This window comes from Anolis sagrei, chromosome 2 (genome assembly GCF_037176765.1).
Source record: "Anolis sagrei isolate rAnoSag1 chromosome 2, rAnoSag1.mat, whole genome shotgun sequence".
In the NCBI taxonomy this organism is placed as follows: Eukaryota; Metazoa; Chordata; class Lepidosauria; order Squamata; family Dactyloidae; genus Anolis; species Anolis sagrei.
In genome coordinates, this window is record NC_090022.1 from 52,226,268 (window position 1) to 52,246,026 (window position 19,759).

General features: G+C 39.7%; 1 protein-coding gene across 1 annotated transcript in view; it reads right to left on the minus strand.

Moving 5' to 3' along the window:
* LOC132769338 (netrin-4-like) overlaps window positions 1–19,759 on the minus strand; it is a 78,323-nt gene that overhangs the window by 8,724 nt on the left and 49,840 nt on the right. Inside the window, exons 4-9 of the mRNA XM_060766212.2 lie at window positions 16,169–16,295; window positions 14,943–15,131; window positions 6,428–6,641; window positions 5,493–5,629; window positions 4,776–4,844; window positions 3,363–3,533 (exon numbers count right to left, since the gene is read on the minus strand). Coding sequence (XP_060622195.2) covers window positions 3,363–3,533; window positions 4,776–4,844; window positions 5,493–5,629; window positions 6,428–6,641; window positions 14,943–15,131; window positions 16,169–16,295 — 907 coding nt within the window. The remainder of the gene's footprint in view (window positions 1–3,362; window positions 3,534–4,775; window positions 4,845–5,492; window positions 5,630–6,427; window positions 6,642–14,942; window positions 15,132–16,168; window positions 16,296–19,759) is intronic.

A 19,759-nucleotide genomic window follows, 5' to 3' on the forward strand; every position in this document is an offset into this window, starting at 1 on the left:
TCAATAACTGTTGACCACAAGGCGGATGGTGGTGAATTTGTGATTTACCTTGACGAATTCGCTTTATGTAATTCTTGATCTGTATTTTAATGTGTTTTAATGTATTAATGTACTATGATGTTATTATGATTTAGTTTATTTGTATATTGATTCTCTGTTGTTAGCCGGCCTGAGTCCCTCCTCGGAGGTCGAGAAGACCGGGTTATAAAAGCTCTAAATAAATAATAAATAATAATAAATACACAATGACCAAAGCCTCCTAGACTTTCTGAGGAGTTGATCCTGGCCTCCTCACAGCCATTCCATGACTCTCTTTTTTAATGTCAGGACTGACTTGAGAAACTGCAGGTTGCTTCTGGTGTGAGAGAATTGGCCGTCTGCAAGGACGTTGCCCACGGGATGCTCGGATGTCTGATGTTTTACCATCCTTGTGGGAGGCTTCTCTCATGTCCACACATGGAGAGCTGGAGTTGACAGAGGGAGCTCAACCCACTCCCTGGATTTGATCAGAGAGCATCTGGCTATGTTTTTGTAGTCAGACATGAAATCTATCATCATCTGCTGACACCTCCAGAGATCCTTGGCAGATCTTAACAGAGATTATAATTATTTTGCATTTGGCAGTGGGGGCAGCACCAGATGTCCCTTCAATTCCCTACCATTCTTGCCAGGTTCTAGAGTGAAGCGTTGTGTCTATGGTACAGCCATAGAAAAAGCAGCCTTACCCATGTGGTTGGTGAATGGTCAGCTGTAGTTCTGCAGGTGGAAGTATTACAGTACATTGAACCATACAGGATACCACCCAACATTTCCCTCTAAAGCTTTCTACTCCTCAAATATGACACATCCATTTGTAGTGGAGGAAAGAAGAAAATGCTTGGCAAGTTGGCATTTCAAGGTAATAAATATCCACCTCCAAAAATGTGAAAATTCTTAAATCTTACCGATCAAGTTTAACACATCTTTCTGCACATAATTCATGGGCAAAAGAGCTTTGGAGCATTGCTTTTCATAGCACGGACATGATTGGTGGCTAATTGCTGTTAAACAGGCTGTTTAAAGGAGGGGGTCAAAAGTTGGCAACTCTACCATTAGGTTGTTAATGAACAATTTAAAAGAGATGTGGGACTGGGTTAAGAGAGGCTTGACTTCGTTTCTTCTGTCCCACTGTCTCCACAGATCTAATTGCTTTGCAGTTTTCAAGAGAAATCAATGATCTGCCAACCTACTTACTATAGGTGAACTGAGGGATAAGTAACATACATACACACACACCCCATTGAGCTATTTCTCCTTCAGTTTGACTTCAATTCTCTTTAAAAGACTATTGTCTTCCTCTGCCTTGGTTTATAGGACTTGGCAAATAAAAACTCTAAACAGGGCTCTCAAAGAACACACTGAAGTCGAATTAAAGCCATTCACGGGGAGCAGCTTCTCATGTTAATCATTGTGACTGATTGGGTTATAAACATATTTTGGACAAAACACTTCCTTTCAGTGAATGTGTGTTTAATCTCAAGATTTTTTTTAAAAAAAACACAATATAATTTATTTGTTGGTAAATGATTGAAGGATTTGGGGTCAAGGCAGCAGTGATCTTTGCTGCTTGCTCATCCTAAACTTAATGGAATCCTAAAGCTGTAAACTTCTTTTCTGGGTACTTTGACTTCAAATGAAAGACTTATTCCAACGCATGTTCCCAGGCTTCAGCTTAAAAACTGCTTGTCCTAAGAAGCATTGTGTATATAATTTTAGAATCTATTGGAAGGAAGTGAGCTGGAAGGAAGCAAGTAACAGACTCTGCCACTAAGTTTCAGTCCCAAGGTTGGAAATTATTTTTTGAATGGAAAAAAATTGTGAATTTCTTACCACAAAAGTTATTTTCTCAACATAACAAAGTCCCAGATCATCCAAGTGAATATTACAACATCTTAATAATAATGTTTTCAGACTGATATAACATGGAAAAGTTCCAAATTGGTGATGACAATAAAATGTAGTTGAAACTAGTAAATTGCTTGTTTGTTCATGAGCTGCCCTAACCTACCCTCTACTAAATCCAATGTGGAGAAACTGAAACCTGTAAACAAAGAGAACTAAATTATTGTGAATTGGCAATACTGCTCATCCAGATAAGAACACATTGAAGGTGTCTTACACTGAATAAAGACTATAATCTATCTAGTTCAATACTGACCAGTCTGACTGGCAGTCACCTTCCAGTCAAGGTCTTTCTCACAACATGTTCTTATGCTCTTTAAAGTCAATTCCAACTTACCATGATCCTAATCTAGAGTTTTCTTAGCATGATAGATTCAGAGGAGGTTTGCTATTGCTTCCTTCAAAACTGAAAAAGTCTGACTTGCCCAAAGTCCCCCAATGAGCTTCATGGTTTAGTGAGGTGGTTCCCAACCTGTGATCCGTGGACCACCAGTAGTCCACAAGAACTAAAATATGATCCACAGCCTCACTGTTACTATACCATTGAACAAGTGCAACTGGTCTCACGAAACCCTCTTATAGTACCAAGGCTTATTAAATATGCTTTTCTGTGGGTGAGCAGATAGCAGCTATTGAATGGCATATGTTCTGTATCAGAAACTAGAGTTGACCTGGTCTAGCCAATGCAATTTTCTAAATCAGCACCCCAAATAACCAAACCAGATCTAAAGTTGACCAAAAACTGATTCGTAACCCTTTTAGTACTAACACTGGACAGTGGTCCCTGGTCAAAAAAAGGTTGGGAACCACTGGTTTAGTCAAAAGTCAAACCCTTGTCTCCTAGACTCTTGCCCCAACACTCAAATCACAACAACATACTGGTTCTCAAATGTTACATGATGCCTTTAACCATATCTGTTTGCTTAGTTTTATTATATTCATTTTATATTTAATATTAAGTATTTGACACGTTGAGTTCCATTTTAAGGGGAAAGGTGGCATCCAAAGACAATAAATGGAAGGTGCCAGGAATTGAACCTGGCATCTGCTAAACACAAAACGTGTGCTCTACCAAGATGCCGTGGGAACTCCCCTGCCTACATCAATTTTTTTTAAAAAAAACCCACAATGTTCATGAGTGTTAAAGAACTGACTAAAATTTAAGATCCACAGCTTGCAAGGAATGACTATCCACATTATTAATCATGTTCCATTCAGATGCAGTACTTGGCACTGGTGGGGGAGAAAGTGGATATACTGTATATTTTATATGGAATCTTTATGCAGACTGACTCCTTGACATGCCCAAATAAGGCTGCTTTATACCTATAGATATGTTGGTTTGGTGAAATGATAAGGTCTATCAAATTCTTAATTTAAAAATCTTAACATAAATAAGTGCCGTAATAGGGATGACTTACCAGGGTTTAAAATAGGGCACGTGCACCCCCTGTTGGTCCATGACTCTGGATAGATGCTCCGGTTACTTCTTGTGATTTTCACTTTGCCAGATTTCAGAACCTTCTTGACCTTCACAATGACTTCAGCATGAGTTCCTTTGTCATGAGCTGAAAGGATCTTTGCTTTTATCACTGGCAAAATTTATGGAGACAAATGTGAGGATGTCACCCTTTGTGCAATGTGTTATTTTCATGTACTAAGTGGTCAAAACTAAAGGACTTGATATGAAAGATATAATTCATCTGTTTTTGCAAATCTGCATGGAAATTGGATTTCTGAGCATCTCAATGCCCAAGTAAATGATACTGCATTTTTAGAATGAACAACTGAAGAAAGGGAGCAGAATGAGCCAAGACTGCGACATACAGGAAGAAGACTGTTTATGTGGCAATCTTGATGCAAATCCACCCTCCACTTGTTGTTAATGCCAAGAAGAAAGCACTCCTTGATGCTAATGGGTTGATTGTATGGTCTGGAAAGGTAAGGTCTGGAAAGGTAAGGTCTGTGGGTATTCTTACTCTCTGTCTCTTTCCTACTAAGGCATAACCAATAAAATAACAGTGCTCTGAAACCACCGACTGCAAATTATTCCTGGAGTGAAGCAGGACTGATCCTGGAAAGTGTCTGGATAGGACAGTGGTTCTCGACCTGTGGGTCCCCAGGTGTTTTGGCCTACAACTCCCAGAAATCTCAGCCAGTTTACCAGCTGTTAGGATTTCTGGGAGTTGAAGGCCAAAACATCTGGGGTTGAGAACCACTGGGAAAGGAGATACTCCATTCAGACTATTTGAACCAGTTCTACACAACAAAACAAAGTTTGCAGCCAATGCAATATCCAGCAGCTGTATTGCTGAGAAGAGCACTTCATTAGAAACAGAAAAGCAGCTGTAATGGAACTGTACTAGCTGCCAATACACTTTTGATATTTATGAGTATGTTTAAGACCATAAATTGCCTGGGACCATGAAACATAAAGGGGACTTATAACTGTATGCATCCACTTGAGTGTTGAGAGCTACTACAGTTGAGCCATTTTGTGTATCACTAGTAAAAGCTGTACGTTATACAGAGAAGCAAGAGTATTGTCTGTTGTGGTATCTTGGTTGTGGGATACCTTTCACTTGTAGGCCTGTTTGGCATGGACATTAGCCCAATTTCAATGCCAATTTGGCTTTTCTCCGGGACTAGACTGTAGAGCTCTGAGGCAGTGTGCCCCCTTTAAACTTTTTTCAATGGGTTTCAGACTATCTGAAATAGTTTTACATTATTTTTAAACAGTTGTTTTGCAATCCTGAGTTCTTTTGAGACATATATTTTAATTAGGTAAATTAATTTATTAACAAATTGATGAAAAAAGACTTTCATTCACTTACCATAAGCATATTTCATTTGGCAGAAATTGCTGGTATTTCCTAGTATCCTCTCTTTGCACACACACTTTTCTAGGCAGGGAACCACAGACCAAAATGTTGAAGGATGTGAGTCACATTCAAAAGAGGGAGGGGAAGGCAGAAAAAGACGTTGTTATTTACATGAACATTTATCATATCTTATTTCAAATACCTGGATAATAAACTGAAAATAAATTCAGAAAAGGTGGAAATTGTATAGGTGGGCAATTCTGAGATCTGGGTGCCTGGGTAGGGTTAGGGTTAGGGTTAACAGAGGCACAGACTGCAATACAAACCCCAGACAAGGTGTTAACCCTTCCCTATGCTATCCAAAGCATGCATGCATATATATATGGAGTTACACTTAAAAATGTATCTGTTTCAATTTACATACAAATTCAACTTAAGAACAAACCTACAGAACCTATTTTGTCTGTAACCTGGAGACTGCCTGTATTACTCAAAAACTTGCATTAATGTTAATGTTACTGAATAAAGACAACATGTCAACTATTACAGTACCTAAGCTCTTATTTCATGGTAAAAAGTATAGTTAGTGCTTAAAACCTTCTATCTTGAAAATTCTAAGTATTGTTTTCTTTTGCTAGTAAAGCTGTGGTTATTTTGGTGTATCCTTTGCAAATCTATACTGCGAAAGTTATTTCTTGATTTCTTGAGAAAAAGTACATAAAGTCATACCTGGATGTCTTAATGCAGAAAAGCCCTGTTCATTGTCATTCCACTGCCACTCATCGTCACTTTCATTAGCTGGAGATTGAATGAGGTCAGGGATTCTCCCACCGATTGGAATATTGAAAAAAGCCTGATTGTCATAACTGGAAGGAGGAGAACGAAAAGAGCTGAAACAGAGATCTTCTTGCAGGACATGATGTTGTCCAGCCATGAGGTAACTGAGGAATCAAACTAGATGACATATTTTGAATGTCAGTAAAAGAGGTGCTTCTTCAAATTTAGAGAGATGGATTGGTTATGCCACATATTTTTCTTTACCTCCGCACCTTGCATTTAGTGGGCGTTTTTTAATGATTGGTTATTAGGAAGTAAACATGGGCTTAATTTGAAAGTGAAGGTGAGGTACATATCCTCCATTGTGGTAGAAAAATAAGATGAATTTTACAGAATTTCAATAAGTTCACTGGTTTGAGAACTAGTCTGAACTTCATTCCCCTACTAATCCATGATTTTTAAAAACCAAGGCCAGCACCACCGTTTTGATGAATTGCATTGAGCTCATGTAAGAATCAACTAATAGTGGTGACTGAATTTAAAAAGATGCAATGATAAAGTTTGTAAAAGCGCTGTGTAACCCAACCAGCTCATCCTGTAGTGAAGCAGTCATACTGAGAACTAAACAGCAGCTGCTGTACTTTCGGCATATCATGGGAAAGACTAAAATGCTAATAAGATAGAAGGCAGTAGGAAAAGAGGAAGACCACATTGCCAATGAATAAACTCAATCAAGAAAACTGTGGTTGTGTTGAGCTTGTAAGAGTTGAGTAGAGGATAACTTGGAGGTCTCTCATTCATATGATCACCATAAATCAAAATCAACTTGATGGAATCATCAACAACAAGATCTAAGATTCTCAATTCAAAACCCACAGATTGCTCACCTACTGAGACACTCTCCAGTGTGCTTGTCACAGTCTCTGGCACAATCGCAAGGTCGACAGCCATGTTCTCCAAAGCCCCAGTATCCCAAGAGGCACCTGTCACACTTTGGGCCTGCAACACCAGCCTTGCAGTAACAGAATCCTGTCTTGGGGTGGCATTTCCAGCTCTGATTGAAGGTGTCACTCACTGTACCCATGGGATGACAAGAGCAGGCTAGGGAAATGAAGAAAAGTTTCAAACACAATTGACATAAGAAAATCATAGTCAGAGGGGATGGGTGGGATCTCTGTAAGGTTTTTAAATAAGATGCATTTATTTATTTACAGTATTTATATTCCGCCCTTCTCACCCCACAGGGGACTCAGAGCGGATCACAATGCACATATACGTGGCAAACATTCAATGCTATAGAGACACAACATATATAGACAGACACACAGAGGCTATTTAACTTTCCAGCTTTATGAGGGTATGCTTTGAATTCTGGCCACCGGGGGAGTTGTTGCTTCACCGTCCATTTGTGACAGTATTTCCTCATTCTTTTGCATGCTGCTGGGGAGTTTTATGGTGTCGTAAATTAGTTAAATTAGCCTCCCTGCATAAGTTTTACCTACATTTCCTACTTGACAGATGCAACTGTCTTTCTGGCTACAAAGGTCAACAGCAAACTGGGAGCTTACTCTGACTCAGGCTGGCTTCGAACTCATCACCTTTTGGTCAGTAGTGGTTTTAATACAGCTAACTCCCAACCAGCTGTGCCATAACCCAGTTCTGTATGTCTGTATGTCAGAATGATAAACACTATATTTCCAATGAGAGTTAAAACAATTATGTGATATAGGCACAAGTCTTCAGTTTCAATAGGATTGCACTGTAATTAGGATGAAATATTACTAAAACATCAGAATCTTTGGTTATGCACCCCAACAACAACAATTCATGGATGTTTTGGTTTTTAGGCCTGTTCTTGGGGTTATTTAGGATACTGATTCAGATAATTGCATTGGATAGACTGCATCAGCTCTGGGTTTTTAAAAGATATGTTTGTCATGATTTTCTACAGGTCAGCAGATGATGATGGGTATTTGATGTATGTTTTGTATTTTTGTCATTTTTGGAATCTGCAGGTCAAAAATACCCAGAAGTGAGTCTAACATTTGAGGCACCAAAATGTTGTATTGATCAGTGTTATTGATTATTTTTTCTGTACATTTCCTGTTTGTGAATTGGGTGGGGGGTGGGATCTCAATTGCTCTGGAATACTTAAATTCTACTGATGCCGCTCTTCTCTTTCTAGAATTTAAGTTACTCTTCCTTCCATATCTGGTGCACAACTGCCAAATAATTCAAAATGTACACAAACACAACACACCTTTCAGTGTACCAATTCTACTCTATTCCTATAGTTGAGAAAGAAAAAGGGTCATAATTTTGATTAGACTCTCGGAGTGAGGGATACTACCTAAACAACCCTCCCCATCTTCAAAATACCTAAAAATGTCAAAAATTAGAAACCAAAAAGTCATTTTGTTTTTGGTGGACCACTGGTTAATTTTCAGGAGCCACTGGGTGGGCGGGCTGGCAAAAGTTACTTTCCACAGTTGCCCACACTTCTCCTTATTTCAAAAGACATCTGAAAGCAATCTGTTATTTTCAAGGCATTATGTTGGATGGGGAGGAAAAAAAGAGGAAGGGGGTGTTAGAGAAAAGAGAGATAAAAGAGTGTTTCAGGATAAATGGGTCTGAGAGAGGGAAAAGAGATGGGAGAAAGATAAAAAGAAAGGGATTGGCTACAGTGACAAAAAAATCAGTTTGGCATTGCATTTCCCAATTTGGCATTGACCCTACAGCAATCCTTTTGACACTACATTGTGGTGGGACTGCCATAACAGGCCACACATTTCTTCCTGTCAAACTATCCTCACTACAAGGGGATACTCCATAATTTCCAATTCCTTGCATTACTTTTGGCCACATGTTTGTGGACACTCCACTTTTCCCCCATCTTGCATGGAAATATACAGATCTTCCATTAAGTAGGGGTGCACTAACACTAACATATCACTATGCAATTATTTGCACATAAGCACATTCTTAAAAATAGTTTAAAATTCAGTCCAGGAAAGAACCATTTCCTGATGGAAATTCTCATATACATCTAATCAATTCTGCCCACCAATAATGTCTCCTTCCAATTCTACAGTGAAGTAATCCTGATTGAATGGCCAGTTACATACCAAAAATCTAGATTTTCCATAAAACTATGTGTCCTTCCACACAGCCCTATATCCCAGAATATCAAGGAAAAAATCTCACAATATCTGCTTTAACCTGGGTTATTTGAGTCCACGCTCGGATAATGTGGGATTTTGTGCCTTGATATTCTGAGATATAGGGCTGTGTGGAAGGGCCCTAAGAGGTAAAAGGCAATCTTTTGGGCTTTAATCTGTTTTTTAAACTGGATTAAGGCCCAAAAAACAGAGTTAAGCCCAAAGGAATGCCCTTTACTCCATAGTTTCGAGCAATCATTGCAAGCAAATAGTCAATAATGTCTTGTTTGAGGAATGCAATGCTTAAATAGTGAATCCATTTTTCTTAGTTTGTATAGATAACCCCAACGAGAAGGGGGTGATGGAAAGAGTGTTGGAAAGTGGTGTACCCCACAAAAAGTATCACATTTTGATGTATAGGATTGCACTGTAAGCAAATTATCACATGTTAAAAGTCAATGTAATGCTTTATGTAATCACAATGTAAAACACAGTTATGTGAATTGTTTCTCATGTTCTTGAATCCCTCTTGCTGGCATTACTGGATGCTCTAGCATTCCTTTTTTTAGTTCTGATGAAAAGAACATAAAGGTCTGATGATTCATTATTTCTATTGGTTAGTTTTAAAGTCAGGCGATCCGGTCATGGATCTCCAGGGTCAACTCAGTTCCAGGCAAATGCTAAAACAAAGCTGTGCGCATGGGCTGCCAGTCTTTCAGCTGCAGTTTAATACCAGAAGAGTACAGGGAAGGTCAGAGATGAGCAATCTGACAAGATGATTCGAAGTGACAGTCAGGCTCATATTTATGATTCTGACTGGGATTTTTTTTTGCTCTTCTTCATTTTAAAAGGAATGTCTGAGCGTCCCTACCAATAGGAAGTCAGCAAAGGAGGATTTGGCTAGCATCGGAGCATTCAAACGGTTATACAACACATTTTTTCCTTCTTGCTGGCGATTAAGAGAGAATGTGCTCTGTAGTTATGACTAATGCTGAGAGAGATTCCTTCGGAGCAGAATCCTGTTCATTTTTCTTCTCAGGAGCCTCAGGGCCTTTTTCAGTTTAGCCTAGCCTCTTTGCTCTGGTTGGAAGAACATGCTTAAAGCAGGGATTAATAGAGTATTTCATTCAGATTTTTCATATGTTTTCATTCCTAAACCTGGTATCCACTGGGGAAATAGGAAAGGTTTGAATGCCCTTCCCCTTTCTGAAGTAGTTTTCCTCTTCTGTCCTTCTTTTCTTTCTCATAAGAGAGATGAGAACTGTATTTCTCATTCTACAAAAATCTGTGCAATCTGCTGTGACAAATTTGTTATTTTCCTCTTTGCTATTTCACAGCATCAAAAGTACACCAACATCACATATTTAGCATACTTTTTTCAGCAAAAGAAATTCACTGAAGATAGATAGACGGGCCACTGGAATCGCCATACACCATGGCAAAACCAGGAACTGCTGTTGGGGATGAGTGACGAACTTGTCACCCCATGCCCCGCATCACCTGGCTTGACAGGAAGCTGGTCCCGGGGGGGGGGGGGGGAGCCCTGACTGCGCTGCTTCCTCCCATTGCTTCCTGTGCAACACGGGAAGCCTCCCATATCGCAGTTGTGGTGGTATATGCTGGCTCCACACAGTCCCACCAGAAGTACACATACATTGTGAGATGGGAGTTGGTGGGCTTCGTGAGTCAAGTAGGGCTGAACTAACGAATGCTGTTAAAAATAGGGCCGTCTGATGAGGTCTATAGATAGATAGATGGGTACATTACAAACACTTTGGACTTTTGCTTGAATAAGATCAACAGGACAAGGTCCACAATAAATTAAGAATGATGGGACATGGTGTTCTATTAAATGGTAACTTGTTCACAGGCTCTGAATGCAGAAAAAGGCAATCCACTGGATTGACACCATACCTATTGTTATCTGTATGTTTTATTGTATTCTGTGTTTTTGTATGAATAAAGTGATGAATAAAGTAAATATACCCTCCAACATTTCACAGATGAATTCTGTGATGCAGCATCAGAGTATATAGTCATCCCTCCACATTCGCTGGGGTTAAGGGCCCATGTGGAAGTGAAAAATTGCAAATAAAAGAATTGCTCTTTTTTTTTTACTTGAAAGAATATCTCTCTAGAAATTTCTAGGGCTTCCATCACAACTCTATGGCCCCTTCTACACTGCCAAATAAAATCCAGATTATCTGCTTTGAACTGGATTATATGGCAGTGTGGGCTCATATAATCTAGTTCAAAGCAGATAATGTGGATTATTTGCTTTGATAATCTAGATTATATGGCGGTGTAGAAGGGGCCTGTTACGACCATTTGCTGGAAATGAAGCTGATAACAAATTCCCCGGGGGGGGGGGGGGCTTGGGGATTCCTAGAGAGTTATTATCTCTTTAAATCCAGGTCCCCAAGCAAGGCTGAAGGAAGTTGACCATAGAGTCACAACGTAGGGTTTAAAGATCCCTAAAGAGAACTTTTAAATCAAATTTGTGAATAATCAAATCCACAAAACTCAAAACCGCAAATGTGGAGGGACATTTGTTGGTAAGATTTCCCTCTGGCCTAGAATACCAGATGTTCCTTATTATAAGGAATGCCCCTCCCTTGAGCTTTGTAGGGCTGGCAGGTGCCCCATTCACAATCTGAAGGCCAGGAAGCATGCCTTTTTATACAGATAGAATGGAATGCCAAAAGTCTAGTATTTTTGGTACATTTTGAGAAAAGACAAAGCCCAGTTGCCAAATAAAATATATACAAAATATATAACAAATACTGTTGCCTGCCTACTACCAAGTAGTAACGAGAGCAAAATACCATTCCATGGTAGTTGTCAAATATACATAGTGTTACATGTAATTTTGTGAAATAAAGTATCAGGGATCTAAAATAGCTTGTAGATTTCAGTGAAAATGTAAAAATAATTTGGATTATAACTATCATCAGTGTGTGAATTAGATTAATTGCTGGAAACTGGTATGTCTATTTGAAATGTTTGTTGATTTTACCAGTAAAGCTGATAAATCTTACTGGCAGATATGGCTGCTTCTACAGCTGCTGGTGATGGGCATGTTAGAGAATACTTAATTCCACTGGTGAAGAACTACTGAAATGTCTTCAAAAGTCTTGGGAGTGGTCCTTCATTTGTGTGGAGTGTAACAGCACTGTTATCTGTGTGGACTGAAGCCAGTCTGGACTGAAGTCGGGACAATTTTGTGAACTGAAGACTTAATTCCACAGCCTGAACCACTATGGATTAGAATCAACTATTGGTTTCTATAAACTACTGAGTATCCTGCAGTCTGAGAATGGAAATTGTATTTTAAAACATGTTTTAGATATTTGAACTCTTTTTAATTGATATTTAAGCGTTATATTGTTATTTAATTATCTTTTGTAAACTAATCTTTAGCTTAATGTTTTAAAAATTCAGATAAACCATCTTGAATCTCGTTTCAGGAGAAAAGTGGGATATAAATTCAATGAGTAAATAAACACTGTGTTGCACATTGTGAGTTGTTTTCCCCCTTCACATCAAGCATGTATTTTACATTGTCATATAAGATTTTTTTTTTAAAAAAACCCTTCCCACTATTTGTCATTAATGTGTTCTTTACAATAATATTTTGTAAAATAAATAATAATAATAAATAAAGCTTTATTTGTACCCTGCCACCATCTCCCTGAAGGGACTCGGGGTGGCTAACAAAGCACTCATGGTCCCACACATAAACAGAATCACATATCATCAAAACAATACACAATTTGACTGAATACAACAATGAGCAACATTGATTGATAAAATTAAAAACTTTAAAATTTCTAAAACACAGATATACCTGTGGGTCATTGGTTTGTTTGTTTAAAAAAAACATGAACTAAAGTGCTTAACATTACTCCAGGTCAAAGGCTCATGTAAATAGACATGTTTTTAGGCTTGAATGGCAAGTTTGGAAATTTAGGGCTAACCTAATCTCTCTAAGGAGGGCATTCCAGATCTAGGGAGCCACCACCGAGAAGGTTCTCTCTCTCGTCCCCAACAGCCACACCTGTGAGACCAAGAGAAGAGCCTCCCCAGCAGATCTCAGGACCCACACGGATTCATAGAAGGAAATATGGTCTTGAAGATAGGTTGGACCCAAAGTGTATTTCTGGTTTCATATCTACTTTCTAAACATAAGAGATTTTGCTTATTCATATTTTCTTTGTCTTTTCCCTTTTACTAACAGTGTGGCTTTCAGTTCTTGTGATTTTCAAATCTTGAGACCGTTCCTTTGGTTCTCTGGACCATCCAAATCAAGTAATAGAATAGCACTTTGGAAGAGAACATTTGAAAGTACCTATGCATAAGCTCTCCTTAGGTAGAAGGTTATCGTCAGTGCATTAAAAAAAAAACCATCCGGAAAACTTGGCTTCAGTTTCATCCAAGTCTAATGTTCAATGGTTCACAGGTTGAATACTTTGTAAATAATGGTTTTATTTCCATCTTGCTGCTTTGTAAAAGAATATCAAGTAACACATCCTCCTGCCCTACGTCAGACTTAGTTTAAGTTAGGCATACATTTTTTTTCAATGCCAGAAGATGTGAAATTTAATCTTGTGAAACAGTGACTTTAGAAAGCCTTGCTTTTAGAATGCCTTCCCAGAGTAAGAAAAGTACCTGGGTGTCAAGCAAGATGACTGGGCAGACCATACAGTTGCCTGAGCAGCTCCTCCCTCACTGCGCTCTCATCAAAGGTTAAAAGTTGATGAAGGAGGAAAGGGCATTGCGGCTGAGCTGGCATTGGGATTTAGAAGAGGCAAATACAAAAGAACCACAACAGAGGGTGTGTTGTGTAGCAGTACGAGCTGCCTTACAACTGCAATGTGAAAGCCAATGTAACCTGAGTTTAAAGGAAACCATGTTCTTGTCTATCAAAGTGGAACATCGGAAAACAGGTGGTTACTTTATTTTAAAAATGTTACAGTGAAAATAGGTGCAACTGCAATAGAAAACGAAAGCTAAGCTATGCACTGAAAGATCAATTTACTTCACAGCAAATTTAATGCCAGCTCAATCACCAATCCTTGATCTACACCAGAATTCTTCACAGATTCATAAGGACTTTTTTCAAGCACTGCATTAGCATCTTGCATGTGAAAAGTACAGCATCTGATTCTCTTGGGGACCTCTAAGGAATTCCAAAGACCTCAAAGCTCCTGAATCCCTGAACCATGTTTTTTAATGATTGCCTATTCTTTGGTAAGGGGCTGTGGTGGCCCAGTGGTTTAAACCGCTAAGCTGCAGAAGTTGCTGGTTGGAAGGTCAGCTGTTGGAATCCATGGATGGGGTGAGCTCCTGTTGCTAGCCCCAGCTCCTGCCAACCTAGCAGTTCAACAATATGCAAATGTGAGTAGATCAATAGATTCCGCTTCAATGGGAAGGTAACAGCACTCCATGTAATTATGCCACCCACATGGCCTAGGAGGTGTCTATGGACAACACTAGCTCTTCAGCTTAGAAATGGAAATGAGGACCACCCCCCAGAGTAGGACTTGACTACACTTAATGTCAGGGAAAACCTTTACCTTTTTCTTTGGTGATTTTTTTTAAAAAAAACTGAAAATATATGAAAGTACATCAAAATCACTTCCAAATGTAACTATTTAATGTGCCCTTTAAAATGCACTAATTTTTTCTCCAAAGAGCCAAAACTGGTAATTGGAAGTAGAGGTCTGTTTCCCTCAGGAGTTAATTAAAAAATCATCGCTGCCCTCCATGAATTTTCCTACTTTTGCTTTAGAAGAGAAGGCTGTCCAAGCAATATGATTGCCAAAGGTTGGAAAGAGTGTGAAGGCACACAACAACACTAAAAGGCACTGTGATCACCATGGTATGAAATACCTTAGAAAACTATAGGATATATAACTCTAAGGATTTTAACCGGGTAAAGCAATGGAAACCATTAAAATAAATAAATGCATGGAACAAATGGCTACTTTTTAAGTGAAGAATGAATACATTCTATTTCTGCGGTTCTTAAACCAGAATATGACTTGCCTAAGGTCACCCAATTGATTTATTTCTCAACCTTCAGTGGAAGACAAAAGCAAGCCTTGCTTGAACCAATCTTCCCAAGAAAGCCCTGTGATAGGGTTGCTGTAAGTCAGAAATAAGCTGATGGCACAACAACAACCCAAAACAGCTTTCAATGTGTATTCTCTATATTGTGTTCAGGAAGGGGAGGGAGACTTACGTTTGCAAATCTGTGGGGAAGAAATGGGTTTCCCTCTGTCTCTGTAAAAACCTGGCTTGCATCTCTGACACCGGTAGCCTTCTGTGTTGTGCTTGCAGTTATCACAGATGCCTCCACTCTTCTTTCTTGATGCCAGCCAGACGCTTTGGTCAAAATGGCAGCTATCGGCATGATTGTGACAGCGGCACTCTGGGTTTTGAGAGGAATAAATTTAAAAAACATTTAAACATATAATTCAGATTTTGGAAAGTCACTTTTCAAAACTAAAACTCCAAGCACCCCTCTGAAAGCATAGCTTCCTGCTAGTTATAACTATTTATTGACCCTTTTGTTGGTTGGCAAGAAGATCCTTGAAACCCTCATGGGATTTGGGAAATTATGGTTTATCTGTAGCACAGAGGTGAAGAAAGGAGCTAGAGCTACACTTTTGCAGAACTACAGATGACAAAGCATCTTCTCTGTTAAGTTCTTCTTTGATAAGGTCCTGAAATTTGTGTGAACTTCAGTGGAATGAATGACAGAGGTGCCAAGAAAATGGTGTAGCTTGTAAGAGAATAACTGAAACTATGAAACTGTGGATAAGTGAAACTATGTATATCAGAAGTACTGTGAAGAAGAGGTGACTTGTACAGGAAGCCCTAAGAATAAGTGAAACTATGCATAAATCAAACAGCATATGCATGTATTCAAACTGCATTACATGGCAGTGTAGATGGGGCCTCAATGATACAAGGGTTGAATTCTTATTTCTTTTTGTCTGTTTGTGTACACACAACATATTAAAACTGTGTGTAATAGTAATATAAGGAAATCTCTGAAGATGGGAGGATTGCCCTACGATATATGTCAACTGGGCCAGCTTAATTTACACTAAGTAGCCCTTTCACACAGAGTTTTGCACTCTAGGAAAAGTCACTTAGGATTCTTTGCAAAACCGAGGATTCCAGAGGATGGAGGTCTGGCAGTTGAAGTGGAATCCCAGTTCTGTAACTATGCCGTGCAATAGAACTCATATATGTGCACATGCAGAGAGCAAGGGACACAGAAAGTGAGAGACTAAATGGGTCGTCATGCAGTTACTTAGCAATCCATTCCCCATCTGCTGCGGAAGCATCATAAATCTGGACTCAGTGAATTGTCTCTCATAAGACTTGGCTACTGGGCAGAATGATTTGTTATTTTGCAATGCTCTACACCCCAACCCTCTTTTTCTCATGCCCACATACTTCTGCATTCATTGGGTGCCCCTGTTTTTCCATCGCCTGGCTCCCATGGCTGGTCATTGTATAATGGTGCACATCTCTCACAATGGTGTCCTGCGGTGTTGTGTCTGCACACGCACCTCCCGTGGACCTGATGAAGCAATAAATAACTGAATTTAAAAAATGCAATGCAATCAAACAACTACAAATGTAAAACAAATGGAGGGTTCCAAAATAAATACAAAGGCAGATTTGAAAGAGCAATGGAAGCAAGTGAAGTATTGCATCCCAAAGGGACATTGGAGTGAACAGTCTGTTGAAATGTTCGCTCAAAGTGCCTTCTAGCCATACATTCAGTGCATGAAAGGGGCAATGGAGCCTGTCTCCAGCCCCCTCTCCAAACATTTTGTATCTCATTGGATACAGGAGTCCCAAGAAACACAGAGAAGAAGCATTTGGTGAAACAACTCCATTGAGTCCTAATTGTGGGAATGGAACTGACATGGGAAAGTCCAGGGAAAAAAATAGAGAAATCAAAAGAAAACTTTTTTTTTCTGTTTTCTGTTTTTCTCACAGACTTGAAAACTGAGTTATGGAGTATTTTTATTTTTTTAAATATGGGGCATTCAGAAATTTTCTGTCCCCAAATCATTTCCAAAAAGCTATGTAAAAAGGAGGCTTTGATGTTAGATTATCAGATCATTACGTTAGAATACAGTTACAATGTACAAAAACAAAGCCATAAACAAAGCTAAAAACTTGGCATTATACTAAATTTCCTTTGGAGTGGCTCTGGTGTCACTGCAAGAAGGTCCTCCATTGTGCATGTGGTGGCACACAGACTACATTGCAGTAGGTGATCTGTGGTTTGCTCTTCACCATACTCGCATGTCATGGAATGCACTTTGTAGCCCCATGTAGCCCTACATGGGTTGGGATGATAAAGTTATACGAGGATACTTCTGCCTCTCTGCATGTTATATATAAAAGTGAAATCTGAGATTTCATTTCTGACAGAGACATGAATGTAATCCAAATCCCTATAATCTCTCCATGAATGCCAGTGGCAGTTTGCTACAGTGCTTCCTCCTCTTCCTTTTTTTTTCTTTAAGGAAAGCTCAAACAGCCACGTTTTCCCCATTCCCCAAGCAAAGACAAATCCTTTAAAGTAAGAGAACTGGCAAGAAGAGAGATCTTCAAAACAAAACACAACAGCATGAAACCAGCTCCATCATGTTGCTCTCTCCTGTCCTAGGCCACTGCCAATTCACTTCAGCAATCCATCCCTCTCTCCCTTCATTCCTAATCCCTTTAGATCAGATATGGTGACAGGCTAAGTCTGATGCCATTGCTCCTCTGCAGCCAGCTGGCAGATTTGCTGTGCCCAGACCGGTTGGCTGCCTCCTCACGGAAGGCTGAGCACAAACTTCGGGGTGTGTATTTCTTTCTCCCTCCTTTCCCTCTCCACACTTGGCTCTAATGTAGCCTCAAGGGAGGATGGTGGGTATAATACGGAGCATATTATATGGACCACCTCTCTAGAGGGTTGCAGAAGAACAGTGGCTCTGTTTAAAATCCAAATGTGATTATAATTTAAGAAGTGTTTTTGGGGCGGTGGAAGGTGAGAAAACAATCGAATAACTGGCTTTAGCATTCAGTTCAACCAAAGAGGCTTTAACATCTAGTTCAGCAAAGTGCAGGACTGGAGGAAGTAGGATTGGAATGAGACAAAACAAAGACTGAACACAGAGAAAGAGAGAGAGAGATTACATACATATTGTTGTTGTGTGCCTTCAAATTAATTCTGACTTGCGATGACCTCAAGGCAACTCTATCACAGGGTTTTGTTTAGAGCAGCTTTGCCATTCCCATTCTCTGAGGTTGAGAGAGTGTGATTTGTTCAATAATGTAATCTAAATCCCTTTAAGCTCTCTACTAATGCCAGTAACAGTTTGCTGCACTGCTTCCTCCTCCTCCTCCTTTTTTTTTAAACAAGGAAAGCCAAAGCAGCCATGTTTCACCCACTAAACAAGCTCATGCATGATCATTTTGAGTAAGAGAAATTGGAAAGAGGGGAGATCTTCAAAATAGGTTTCTGTGGTTTAGCAGAGATTCAGAGTTTCTTCTTTCAAGATCTTTGTCCAAACTCAAGCCACTACACCATGCTGGCATAACTAAGAGCAAATTTTTGAATGATCATGTTGAACTTTTGGGATTTCCTGATATATATATATATATATATATATATATATATATATATATATAACGTTTCTTAAAAAAACAGCCATGAGAAGATTATCGAGTGAGAGACACCTTGAAGGAGAAATACACATTTAATTTATTATTCATTGAAAACGAGTGACCAAGAAAACTATTTTTATTTGTGTCACTCTAGAAAAGAGATTTCCAACCTTTGGTCCTCCTAGTGTTTTTGACAGTTGACCAAGCTGTATGTCGATTCTGGGAATTGACCTCTACAAACTTAGAAGACCAAAGGTTGGCAATTACTGCTCTAGAGCAGGTGTATATATAAGTGCCACCTCTTAATTCCCTGCCCTTAGGGCTATAATATAAAATTATAAGACCAACAAGAAAAAGGGGATGGCAGTAGGGTAGAAGATTAACGACCCCATCAGGGTCCATCAGGGTGAAATCTGCATCTTAGAATGTTTTCACCTTGTCTGTGGGACGGAGGCTGACACTGGACGTCACAAGACATTGTGTGACTTCCAATGTAGGCCCCACCCCCAAACAGGGTAAAAGCATCTCTAGATGCCTTCACTTCAACACAGGAGGCTTTCCGTGTTGTGCTGGCTCCCATGGAACCAGCTTCGGGCCTCCCCATGAGGGAGATGCTTTCCCTATGTGATGGGGAAAGCATTATAAGAGGGAGATGCGTGTGGGGTGACCGATTCACCCCTCTTCTCCCTCTTTCCTCACGAGAAGCCAGACAAAGTGGGATGCTTCACCTGACCTTTCGGATAAGGTTGTTAGTCCAGCAGATGCTGACTGCTCTTCTCTCCTTCCAATTCCTTGGGCAATGGCAGCTGGAATGGAAGGAGGCCCTTTCCTCAGCTGTTGGCATCAGGCAAAATGCAGCTGTAGCTGCCTGTTCCTCTAGGACTCTGGATCCAGCTTTGCAATTAAACGGTCACATGTGCAGCTAGCCTCATATCCCCAAACTAAATAGTTACTATGACTGTAGAAGAGTACAGCAATGTCCATGAAATATATGGGGCTCTCCTTCCATAAACACAGACATCACAATGACAGGCATTTTACTAGTCGATAACAACCCGCACCTTGAATGGGGGCCTAGAAGCTAACTGGCAGCAAGGGCAATTGAGCAAGAATAGGATTAATGTGCCCACTGTGATTCCGCTCTGGTCACAATGGTTAGATTTCTGGATCCCAATCAACAATTCCTTTTGTTCACAGCCAGCATCACCGTGCTGATAAAAGAATGGAAGTTACACTCCAAAAGAAAAAAGGAGCACATTTGCTGGCTCATTTGTGACGCAGCCTGTTGTCTGCCCAATGTGCATTTCCATTTGTTTTCAACTTACGCTTCCTTCCTCTCTTGTTTACTCCTTCTAGCCTCCTTTTTTCTGTTGA